The sequence below is a fragment of the Myotis davidii genome, unplaced genomic scaffold (assembly GCF_000327345.1).
Source record: "Myotis davidii unplaced genomic scaffold, ASM32734v1 scaffold299, whole genome shotgun sequence".
NCBI classification, from domain to species: domain Eukaryota; kingdom Metazoa; phylum Chordata; class Mammalia; order Chiroptera; family Vespertilionidae; genus Myotis; species Myotis davidii.
The window spans coordinates 6,151,726-6,163,683 of record NW_006293088.1 but is presented as its reverse complement, the minus strand read 5'-3'; the positions used below and the strand labels follow the sequence as shown (position 1 = coordinate 6,163,683).

The 11,958-nt window shown below is 64.3% G+C and overlaps 1 protein-coding gene across 1 annotated transcript in view; it reads right to left on the bottom strand.

Annotated features, from left to right (window-relative positions):
- The window catches only part of CASZ1 (castor zinc finger 1), a 36,836-nt gene extending 30,979 nt beyond the window's left edge, over positions 1-5,857 (bottom strand). The window contains 4 exon segments of the mRNA XM_015565940.1: positions 40-108; positions 1,305-1,780; positions 1,783-2,057; positions 5,115-5,857. Coding sequence (XP_015421426.1) covers positions 40-108; positions 1,305-1,780; positions 1,783-2,057; positions 5,115-5,769 — 1,475 coding nt within the window. The 5' untranslated portion in view covers positions 5,770-5,857.
- Positions 5,858-11,958: the final 6,101 nt, after the last annotated feature.

Genomic DNA, 11,958 nt, shown 5'->3' with positions numbered 1-11,958 from the left:
CACCTGCTCTCTGGGGCAGTCTCCTCCCCAGGGTCCTACCTGGCAATATATTTCTGGTAAATGTTTACATCTTCGGTGACAGCTGGCTTATCTGTGGGCAATCCGTTCCTGGTGAGAGACACAGGGCACAGCCGATTAGCGGACAGGGGGTGGCCTCACGCCCCAGGAGCATCCGGGAGCAGCTCCCTGCCCTGGGGCCTGGCCCTTCGCTCCCTTGTTCGGTGGTTGAGGCCCTCAGGGTGGGACTGAGCGAGTCCCATGGCAAACGTCTGGCTTAGGTTCAATGAGCTCAGACCCAGCCAGGAGTCCGGAGCGGCAGGGCTGGGGGGCTCCGCCTCGGGCACGGGCCTGGCCTCGTCTAACTGGCAGGAGCCTCAGAAGTTGGGCCTGACCCCCCTCACACCCCGGGAGTCAGGAAGCTGCTGGCTGAGGAGGGGTGCCAGGTACCGCAGGGACGTCCCCCGTGGAAGGGGCAAGACCAGGTGTGTGGCCCCATTTCGGGGGAGAGGGTCTCATTCAGCCCCACCATCCGTGACCAGTCATCTTACCATTGGCTGGGGCAACGGTTTCAACCTTTTTCATCTCAGGGCACACACAAGCTACTTACTAAAACTCTGCGGCACACCCCAAAATACACTTTTTGCCGATCTCACAAAAAAAACTAGGTATCACATTGATTCATTTCACACCACGACTATTGTGTTGGCCGTTGTCATTTTTTTATTTGACAAACTCAGGGAAAAGAGATCAGTGCTCCTGACTAAAGAGTCGGCTATTGCATGTTTTTAAAAATTCTTGGGGCGCAGCAGCTGAAACCACTAGCCCAGGGGTTAGGGCTGAGTGTGCCCCCTCCCTCCCCAGCCTCCTGCCTTCTCTTGCTGCCTTCCCTGTGGCCCAGGCTCTGGACCCAGGAGCCATGGCCACCAGCTTGGACTCCGGAACCGCCCCCCCCCCTCGGACTTCCCTCAGGCTGTATTTGGGCCTGGGGGTGGCAGGAGGGAAAGCCAGTTACAGGCAAACAGGGTGGCAGGAGCCTGTGGTATGTGTGTTAGCAGAAAGCACATGCACAGAAATGCCCAGTGTGAGGTCTGTGTGTACAGCAAGACGTGTAGTGTGTGGGCCCCTGAACTGGGCATGAGTGCTCACGCGGGCAGAGGGACACGTGTGAATGTGTGTGTGAGCAGCAGCACCTGCGTGAGAATCCTAGAGTGTATGAGTGCATAGAGATGTGTGTGTCCACAGACATGCGCTTCAAAGTCAGGGCCGTGGCCCGGGGGCAGGCAGCGGGGAGGGGCGTGCCTTACTTGACGGTGGAGACGGTCCCCGTGGTGATGGAGTCTGTTTTGGAGAAGGTGGACTTCAGGTACTCGGGAGTGTTGAAGGGCAGGGAGGCAGCTGGCTCGGGGCCCGGCCCAGCGGCGCTGGGAGCACTGGGCACGCTGGCGAGGGGAGCAGGAGCCAGGCTGGGAGCGGGGGGCACCTTGGCAGGGCCCGGCTTCTGGATGGCCCGGACGTCATACTTGGAGGGGCGCCCCACCTTGCCCGTCTTGAAGGCGATGGCGCCGCCCATGTCGGGGCTGCCCTCCCCGGGTTTGAAGAGGTGCAGGTACTTGACGTTCTCCAGGTCGTACTTGGACGGCTTCTTGTACGTGCTCCCGTTCTGGGGCCGCAGGTTCTCGCCCGTCTTCAGTTTCTGGATGAAGAAGTCGTACTTGGAGGCCCGGGCCACCAGGCCCTGCATGGGGACGCTGCTGTGTGAGGGCAGCGGCAGGATTCCTCGGCCTTGGTGCCGTGGGCCGGCCAGGAGAGGTGCTCGCCCGCCTTGAGCTTCCGGATGTACTCCTCGTACTTGGAGAAACGCGCCCTCTTGCTGAGGGCGTCCTCGCCAGCGGGCAGCGCGGAGGAGGTGGCCACCTCGGGGGCGGAGCCTGCGTGCAGCTTCTCGAAGCTGATCTTCCTGGCCAGCTCGTCCCTCGTGTTCTGGTCGTCGTAGCCGAACATGCCCAGGAACTCGGTCATGGTGGAGGCCGCGTAGTCCCGCAGCGAGGAGGCCTCTCCTACGGCAGAGAGCACGGCGGTCACCTCTGGGAGGGAGCCGGGGAGCAGGGGACGGGAGCCCCCCCAAGGGCAGGAGCCCCCACCCGCAGAGGGAGGGGGCCGGTGTGGGGAGGGGCGGAGCGGGACATGATCTATGGACATTTGGCTCACTTGTTAGGTTTTACGACTCTTAAATTAATTTGTTTAAAAAAAAAGTAATTAATACTGGGGTAAAATAAAACGAGTTCATCAATGCCAGGAAAATCAATTTCCTAAATGTTCTGGCCGATGGCTTTTCAGTACATTAAACAAAGTTTCATAAATGTCTCCGCTCTCGCCTTGGCCTAATATGAAGACGAAGCCATTTTACTGGAAGTAAGGCAGAGCCCAGCCTGCCTCAGGGGTGGGGGGCCAGGGCTGGCCAGGTGGGACGTGGGCCTGCGGCTAAGGGAGCCTCCCGGTGGGGTTGGGGTGCGCCTGGCTGAGCCTGCCCGAGGACCCTCCCCGAGCCCCACAAACGGACACACAGGACCTTACCCCTGGGAGGGCCTGGCCTGGTGGCCCCGCCCAGAGCCCCCGATTCCTAATGATCCCAGACACAGCGCTGAGGACAGAGAGCCCTGGTGCGCTCACTTGACTTGTGAGTCCCCTGGGCACCGCTCGTGCACAAGGTGGCCGCCCACGGAGTCAGGGCCACAGAGGCAAAAGGCCCAGGTGTGACCCGTCTCTGCCCCACCCGAGTCCACGCCAGGGACACGGAGAACCCGAGGGACCCCCCACAGGGAACCACGTGCACACACGCTCGCCATCGAGCTCACACCCCTGCCCGCTTCCTGACGTACAGACACCCCGAGACTCATCTCAGGATGCGGAGGTCAGATGATCCGACCCTCCCCGGGGCTCTTCCCTGGAGACCCCGCCCTTCCACACACGACCTTCCACCCCCATCAGACAGGTGACCCCTCGGCTTGCACAAGACACTCCTTCCTGCGCTGAACGCTGGCTGAACACCTACTATGTGCTCTGCCCAGAACCAGGGGTGGGTGCACACGGGAGGGTGAGACCCCCACGGGCCCCAGGGGACGTTCGTGTTCTCCCCTCTTGTGTCAGAGCCCGCACACCCAGGCGGGCACACTCAGCGTGTAGAGCCCCAGGCTGCGGGGCCTAGAAGCACCGTCAGGGGAAGATGTGGCCAAAGACAGGGTGGGAGGCGCAGGACTCTGGCCGCGTAGCAGATGGGGGTCTCCTCCTGATCCCCGCGCCAACCTGTGGGGCTGGAGTTCTCAGACCACACCTGGAGGTGGTCCCATAGGGCAAGACTGGGCTTGGGAGCAAGAGAAAACCCAGTCAGATGTGCAGGGAGAGGCTGTGAGCTCCGGGGGCGGGGGGTAAGAGGGGGAGCAGTCCTGGGAGGACTGGGACCCCCCCAGGTGAGAAGGAGACAGTTGTGGGCAGCACCTGAGGCGGGCAGAGTGGCTCAAGAGCGGACAGACAGCTGTCCCCCTGGGGGTGGGGGTGGGGCAGTGGCCTGTGGGCTGCTGCTGTCCTGACCGTAAGCTCCGCGGGGCCGGGGCCCAGCCTGCGAGGAGTGGGCTCTTGCTGTCAGATTCAGTGGCTCAGGGACCAGGGAAAGGGCCTAAAAATAGCTGGAGGCAGCTGAGCCCTCACTATATATGGCAGAGAGACAGAAGGCTGTGAGGGGCAGGCGGCTGAGAGCAGGGAGGGGGCCAGGCCGGGGTCCCACAGGCCTGGGCCCAGAGAGGGCGGCCGGGGCCCAGCCCATCGTGGGTCGCTCAGCCCTGGGCGCTCTCGTGGCCACACCGCAGTCCCACTGGCCCTCAAACCAGAGGGGTGAGGCCTGGCCATGAGACTCCTGGTGTTTCCCGCCCCGCCTCCTGTCACTGGCTCTCCACTCCCCGGAGCACAGGAGGCAGGAGGCAGAGGTCCAGGCGAGCTGGGCAGGACAGAGCTGGGCGTGGGAGGGGCTGGGGCGCTGCAGGGACAGAGTCCCTGGTCCTCCCCTCCCTCCCCTCCTCCCGCTCCCCTCCCCGCGGCCCCGCGCAATCACCTTGCGTCTGGGAAAGGCAAGGGCTTTTCCTATCAGAGGAAACTGAAGGTCACACTTTTCCTCATTGATCTTGCAATGTTTGTTAATTACTCTGTCACTGATGTGGCGAAGGATAATTAAACAGCTCTGTTTATATCTTATATGCATAATTATGTGGCTGCGCAGGGCTCCCCGCGCTGGGAGGGGATGTGCCCCTCACTGCAGGGGGAAGGGGGCAGGGGCGCGGGCAGGGGAGGCTCGGCACCAGGCACAGGCCTGGGAAGGAGCCCGGGGAGCTGAGCGAGACCCCAAATCCTGGGGTTCCAGTTCTAGGGGTGACCCCCTCCCTCCCCAGAGCAGACGGAGTTCAGGGCTGCTCTAAGGACAAGGAGGCATCAGCCAAACCCGGGCCTCCGCCACCTCGTGGAAGAGGTCGGCCAGAGGACGCGTCCGGGGCAGGCAGGTGTCATGGGACATCGGGGCTGGGCCACCCTGAGGCCCTGTGCCCTGTCTGAGGGGTCCTGCTGAGGATGGCCAGGGTCCCCAGGAGGGAGAAGGGGCGGGGGGAGACAGTGGGAAAGCCGTCAGGGAGCAGGGAAGGGAGAGTGGGCGAACAGGCCTGTCCGACAGCCACGCGGAGAAACCTCCCTGGGAAACAGCCTCCGTGGACAGCCCGCGGGCGCGTGTGCTCCCGTGGCCGTGTCCTCCACCCGGCTCCTCTCTGCACACGCATGTAATTGTCTAACCACACACTGTCCGTCCATCCGCCTGCCTGTCCACCCATCTATCCCTCCACCCATGGCTTCCTGAAGACCCACTGTGTGTTCGGCAGCCCCCACCCCCAGACCCGCTCACACGCTAGGAAAGCTGCCTTCTCAGGCCCGTCCCCTCTCACCCCTGGTTTCCCTCGGGTCCCTGCCCAACTGGCCTCCCCGTTCCAGACTGTAGCGGGCATGTTCCGTGGGCACACCCCTTCTTCCCCCTGGGCCTCCTCACCAGGTGATGCCCGTCCAGGGCTCCAGACACCCACCTGAGGGCTGCTTGGCACTGGGGCCACCGCTGTCCTTGGAGGCTGCCCTGTCCGCGTCCTTCTGGGCCGCGCCATCCTTGGGCTCCTCGCCGTGGTCCTCCTCGTCGCTGCAGCCCCGGGGCTGCACCATGTACACGCCCTCGGGGGGCAGCTCCAGGCCCTCGCGGGCGGTCCGCCCCAGCAAGGGAGCGGGCGCCGGCTCCTCGCTGTACTCCCCGTTGACCCACTTTTCGATCACGGCCCGCCTCTTGTCTTCTTCGCTGCGGGGGGCCCGGGCCACCCCTGGCTCAGGGCCGCTGCGCTCTTTGTCCGGGGGCCTCAGTGGGCTGCCCTCCGTGTGGGCGCCGGCCTCTGCCCCCTTCTCCACCACCACCTGGCGGCTCAGCTTGGCGCAGATGGCGTTGAGCTTCAGGCCGCCTTTGCGCTTGGCCGCCATCGCGGGCTTGCCTGTGGGCGGGTCGGGGCACCGGGTGCCTTCAGCTGCAGAGGCTGGAGAGAGAGGTCTGAGGTCAGGCACAGCCACCCACCTCAACAGCCGGGGCTGGGGCTCTGCCCCCAAACCCCGAAGCCAAAGGTCCCCCACTCTGTCCTGAGACTGCCCGGCGCACGTCTGAACCCCTCCTAGGCTGAGCTGTGCAGGGCTCAGCTCGCCCATCGCTCTGTCCCGGGGCCTGGCTCTAAGCTGGGCACGTGCTAGCCGGTCCGAGGGTTTTGGAAATGGACGAAGGAAGGAACGACTCCCCCCACACAAGGGCAGTCTTCTCCCAGCACTGGTTCCTGGAAGCACTTCCTACCCTTGTCTGGCCCGAGACACCTCCTCTGAGAGGCCGGCGGCCAGGCCCCCGTTGGTATAAAGGATGCAGGCTGAGGGCTGGGCATGGGGCAGAGCCAGCAAGACGAGCAGCCTGACTCCACTTGTGAGCGTCTACCCCACGGCCCACTGGTGGGGAGACCGCTAAGAGCCAGGGGCAGCCGGGCAACCCCGTGCCTGACTGTCCCAGCAGCCCTGGCTGGCACCTGTCCCCACCGGGACATCTCATCCCAGGCTCTCCTCTGCCTGGCCCGCCTGGTCCCTGGGCCACGCCTGAGCCCAGCCTCTGCCCACGGGGGAGCCGGAGACCTCCTCTTCTCCAGCCTCTCCCGCCAGGGTCCTCTCGGCCCCTCCCTTGTCTCCTCCGGCCCTTTCCTTCCCCGCTCCTCCCCTAGCCCTCAGCCAACGGCAGAGCTCCTCACAGCCCCTTCGAGGCCACTCGTCCCTGCCGAGGCCCCGGCTCTGCCCTCTGCCTGGACCCGCTCCTGCAGCCCTGGGAGGCCTGGCTGGCCCCAAGAAGCCCACTTCCCAGCTGAGAAGGCGCAGCAGCAGTGCCTAACCCCCAAACCCAACAGCCCGACGCCAACGCCCCAAAGTCTAACCGAGCTGCCTGCTAGCCATCTCCCACGGCTGCTGAGCAGGCTGCCCAGGGTCCTGGTGGCACATGGCAACCCAGATCCCCATGCAACCTGGGAGCTGCCTCAAAGACCAACAAGGGTGCCTCTGTCTGCCTGTCCGTCCGTCTGTCCACCCACCCATCAGCAGAGCTGCTCCTACTGTGTGTCCCTGTGGCCGAGCAGGGGCAGGGCAGTGGCCACGACAGACACATGGTGCACAGGCAGCCCCAGCAAAGCGTCTCGAAGTCAGGACTCCCTCACACGTCCCCCAACAGGAGGGGGCACGTTCACGTCTCCACACAGGTCAGAGGCTAACGAGGGGAGGGGCTCTGCTCCCCAGCCCATGCTTAGAAGAGGCTTAGGCAGCCACACTCCACCCCCACCTGGGGGCCCCCCTGAGAGGCGGTCAGACAGGGATGCCCACACCTATGCCTGGCCACAGGTAGACCTGGCTTGTACACGTGGATGACTGTCCCCCATGATTCAGGCGATGCCCCGTGACCCCAGATCCTTGCCCTGAAGCCAGCTGCCCGTGTATGGCCTCACTTGGCCCAGAGGGGCTCGGGGATCCCAGCCCAGCCCAGCGTCAGGGACAGGTCGACTTGGCTCACCCCAGTCCTCCCAGTCCTGTGGCCCTGGCTCTGCTGGGCCCCACCCTGGCCCAAGCCGGATGCCCACTCTCCCCATGTTTGTCCACGTCTCCAAGTCTGTGCTGCCCACACCCAAGTCTCCAAGCACCGACTTGGGGCTCCTTCTCCAAGCTCAGTGATGGGGCCCCTAATCGCACATCTCACCCAACCTCCGGGCCGGCCGCCAGGCTCCGTGACACCAAGTTTCCTCCAGCCGCCTATGGCGAACAGAACGGCCTCACCTGGTCCCCGCTGTCCCTTGCCCTGGTGGGGACGGGGAGGGTGGGCGTGGGGAAGCCTGCTCTATTTTTACCGGGAGGTAAGCAGCCAAGTGTGTATGGCAGACGGCAAATGAATCTATAAATATTTATCCCGAGGAAGAGGGAAGCAGAGGCTCCCAGGGCTGCCCTTGCTGTTGGTGACACCCCCTCCTTGGGCCCCCACCCATCCTGGAGCCTCCCGGCACTTGGGCCCACCCAGCCCTGCCCACCCCTCTCCCCATCTCCACTGTGCGCCTGGCTGGGTTCCTCCTGGGCCCCCACCAGCTGCGATGCAGCTGTGCGCCCAGGGCCCACCCCCCGCCTGCAGGCCCCTTCGCTCCACCTCCACCCCCTCCACCTGCCCTCCAGCTGCTGCTCTGCCCCAGCCCACCTGCCTTCCAGATGTTGCCCTCCCTCTGACTCTACTGTGGGTCCCAGGGGTGGAGGTGAAGAAGGCACGTGGGCCGGGGGTGCAGGGCAGGAGGCGGAGACTGACCTTCTGCGGTGAGTGGCAACGCGTGCGAGGCTGGGGCAGCAGATGGGGGTGTCAGAGCTGGGGTCCCAGTTGCCTGCACGCCCACCCTCCCTAGCCCATCAGGGCCCTGGGACCCTGTAGACGACCCCCCTCATGGTCTGACCCCAGGCTCCCGTCCATGTAAACATTCCCTGACTTTCTTCCCTAAAATATACACGCCATGGCCAGGCCTCAATGGGAGGAAGCCATCCGTCCCCGGCCCTGTCAGTGCCCCTTTCATCTCCTTCCCACCACCAGCCTGCCCGCTGCTCTATTTACACTGGACACTTCCTCTGGGAACAATACTGCCCAGGAGGCAGGCTCGGGCCAGAGGGTGGAAGGCGGGGGACTCCCGTGCTGCTCACCCAGGGACGGGCGCCCCTGACGAGGTAAGGGGCAGGCAGCTGTGTGGGCCTGGCCAGGCCTGGGAAAAGCAGGGGGCCCTCCTGCCTCAGCCGCTGGCTTGTGGCTCTGAGACGCCGGGCGAGCCCTGGGAGGGGGCACAGCACCGTGGTTACGGCCTGGCCTCTGGGGCCAGACAGCCGTGAGCTCACAGCCTGGCTCAGCCCCTTGCTAGCTCCCGGCCCTGGGCACGCTGTCTGCCCGTGAAAGGGCTGCAGGACTGTAAGGGGAGAGGGAGCCTGTTGGTGCCAAGCACAGGGCCTGCCTGGCAAGCAAGGGCCTGGGGACGGCAGGCGAGTCCTAGGAGGGGAATGACAGGCCAGGGTGGTGCCACACGTGGGCAGGAGATCCCAGCCAGGGCACCTCACCTGGCCGGACAGGTGGAGGAGGAAAGAGCCACTAGAGAGCAGGGCTGGGGCAGGCGCCCGCTCAGTGACCAATGGCCGCTCCCCGGCTCCCGGGGTCTGAACCTTCCCTCCCGGGCCCCCAGCTCCACCAGTCCCCGGCAGGCAGCTCTGGCGTCTGACCCGAGTGGCTCCTGCTCAGGTGGGAAAGCAGGGCCAGACGGCACTGGCCGTGCCCTGCCCCGCTAGCTCCCGATGCCTCGTGGTGAGCCGCCTGGCAGGTGCTGGCGCGGTCCCCTCTGAAAGGGAGGAAACTGGTCCCGGAGCCGCGAGGATACCGAGTTCACGAAGGCCGGGCTCAGCCAGGCGCCGGGGCTGCCAGGATGCCCCCGAGAAGCCACTGGGTAGGCTCCCAGCCGTCCTAGGCCTCCGTGTCCACCCCTCCTCACCCAGGCCCGGTTCCCAGAGCATGGAGCCCCCTAAAGCGTTAACTGCAATGGGTAAAACGGTGCAGCAGATTGCCACAATAAATAATTTACTGATATTTATAAATATTCAAATCAGCCAGCTTCAGAAATCCAGCGAAGGGAGGGCCCCGGGAGAAGGGCCCGTGCTGGCAGGCATCGCATCACTCCCTGCACAGGCTGGGAGGCCAGGCTCCTGCCAGTTCCGGGGTGAGGGGCTCCGGCACCTGGGCCCCTCAACCTCCTCTCTGGGGACCAGGGTGTTGGGGTGGCTGAAACGCCTCCACCTCCTCGCCTGGTCAGGGTCAGGCCTTCCCCCCGCCCTGGGCTCCAGGGGACCAGGGCTCCGGGCTCAGATCTGCCGGTCCTGACAGTGGGGGGCCGTCCCCAGGGGCCGGGCAGGCCTCCCGCCCGTGAGTAATGCGTTTTGAGCCGGGGCGGCCTGTCAGCGACCAGGCTCTGGGTGCTTTATGGGCTCTGCCTGGTGGCTCTGCACTCCCTGGTAGGAAATAAAGTTCTCCCTGCGCGTCCCTTCTAAACATTTCACTCAGTGGAAACGGTGTTTAAGAAAAATGAGGACATATTTCTTCCTAAGGATGCAGTGTCCCCTTTGGGCGGCCTAATGCCCGCTGTATATCAGGAGGTGGTGAGGCAGGGGCCAGGCACCGTCCGCGGGTGGGGGTGGTCCAGTGCCCGCCTGCCTGCGGCCGGGCAGCACGGGGACCCTGGGCACCGCGGGGTCGCCTGGTGGCACCCCGCCTAGAGCGATGCAGTGGCTGGCACCCACTGAGCACCTCCCTGGCGCAGGGGATGGTGCTGAGCGCTTCCCCCAAAAGGTCCCCACATGGCCACTGTCCTGTCCATTCCAGATGAAGGGGCAGAGCCAGTGAGGCTGGTAACTGTCCATGGCCACCCAGCGTTCGTGCTGGAGCCAGCTTCCGACTACTGAACTCCAACATCCATGGTCACGGTCTGAGATCTCCCCCCACCCACCTCCCACAGCCTCCCCTCCAGGTGGAGCAATGCAGGGGCCTCCGCCCTGTGACCCCCATGAACCGGAACTTGGCGGCCACAGCCTGTGCCTGTGGGTCTGTGCCTGTGTGTATTCACACACTACCCTCACAGGGCACCTTCCACAGGCCAGTCCCGGGGGCACGATGCCAGCAAGGCCAGCTGTCCTGTGCCTGCGTCCTGGGCTGTTTAGTTAATTCACCGACCTGTGTATTGACTTTTGTGCATCCTCACTCCAGGACACTGTCCCATTGATTTTTAGAGAGAGTGGAAGGGAGGGGGAGAGACGCAGAGAGAGAAACATCGATGGGAGAGAGACACATCGATTGGTTGCCTCCTGCATGCGCCCCAACCAGGACCGGGGATTGAGCCTGCCACTGAGGTACATGCCCTTGACCGGAATCGAACCCGGGACCCTTCAGTCTGCGGGCCGGGCCGGCACTATCCACTGAGCAAACCCGGCTAGGGCGGACTGTTTAATTGAGATGAGAGGTGACGTTCAAATCATTACAAGCAAAATCACTGTGGTGAGAAGTTGAGGTGCCCAGGAGCTAGGAGTGTGGGAAGCAGGGAAGGGTCCTAGAGACACTGGCACTGGTCCCTCCTCCCCCACAGGCTCCCTGGGTGGCTCCACCCCCCTTTCCCCTCCCCCAGCACATAGCCCATCTCCCATCCCAACAGTCCCCCCCTCCCCCAGTTGTGGCCCCTTCCTTGTCCCCCAGGAGCGGGCGGCCTTCCCTCTTGGGTCCTATCCCACCCCCAGCTGGGAGCAGAAGGGCCGCCCAGCTTCCGCGGGTGGAGGAGGGCTCCCGGTTCCCCCAGGGCTCTCGGCCAGGTCTCCTGGTCCCCAACATCTCCAAGCTGGGGGCGCCTGCTGGGCCCTGCTTGCCCCTTTTTGTTTATTTATTTATTATGATTTTTTAGTCCAGTTAAAAGGTTTACTATCCAGACGCGTCTAAGTGGCCTCACTTAGCGTAAGTAACTCTATAAATCAGGGGAACTGTTAGCATCCACCGCACAGGCTGGCTATCAATCTCCCCCAGGTCACAGCCAAACAGGAAGGGGAGAAAAAAAGAGTTACCACCCAGGGGAGATTTAAAATACACCCGCGGCGCACACCCCGGCCCCGTGCGTGCACACACTCAGGCGTCTGTGTTTGTGCCACCAGATTACAGTCACACGTGCACACGCGGAGCGGCCGGGAGACCGGCCCCAAAGCAGCCCAGGCACGGCTCCTGCAGCCCGAAGGGGAGGGAGCCTGTGGGTGCATTGGGGGGGTGCGGGAGGGGGCGGCTCTCAGTGCCCAGCTGCCCTGCCCGGGCAGGTGGCTCTGAGGGGCTCTGCTTGGTCCCGTCCCTCTCCATGGCCCCTGCCTCTGCCCAGCCCAAAGGCACCAAGCTTCCCCCTTCTGTGTGCCCGAGGGAAGCACCCGCTGGGAGGTGAAGCCAAGGAAAGGGGCAGGGAGCTGTCGGCTGCAGCCACCACAACGGGCCGACTTTGTCCCAAGTCCCTGCCCACCTGCCCAAGGCGGGCACCCCCAAGGCTGGGCACACCCGAGACTCAGCACGGGACTCCACAAGGGCAGCACTGCCCAAAGGAGTAACCAGCAGCCGTGCAGAGAACAGGAGAGGCGAGCACCAAGGAGGGCCAGTGCCGGAGCCTCCCCCGCAGTGGCCTCAGGACACCCCGCCTTTTCCTTTCAGGTGTGACGGGACCTGCACAGCAAGGGGACACAGGCTCCCCCTCAGCCCCACAGGGGCCCAGGCCCAGAAGACCCCATTAGGGCCTGGAG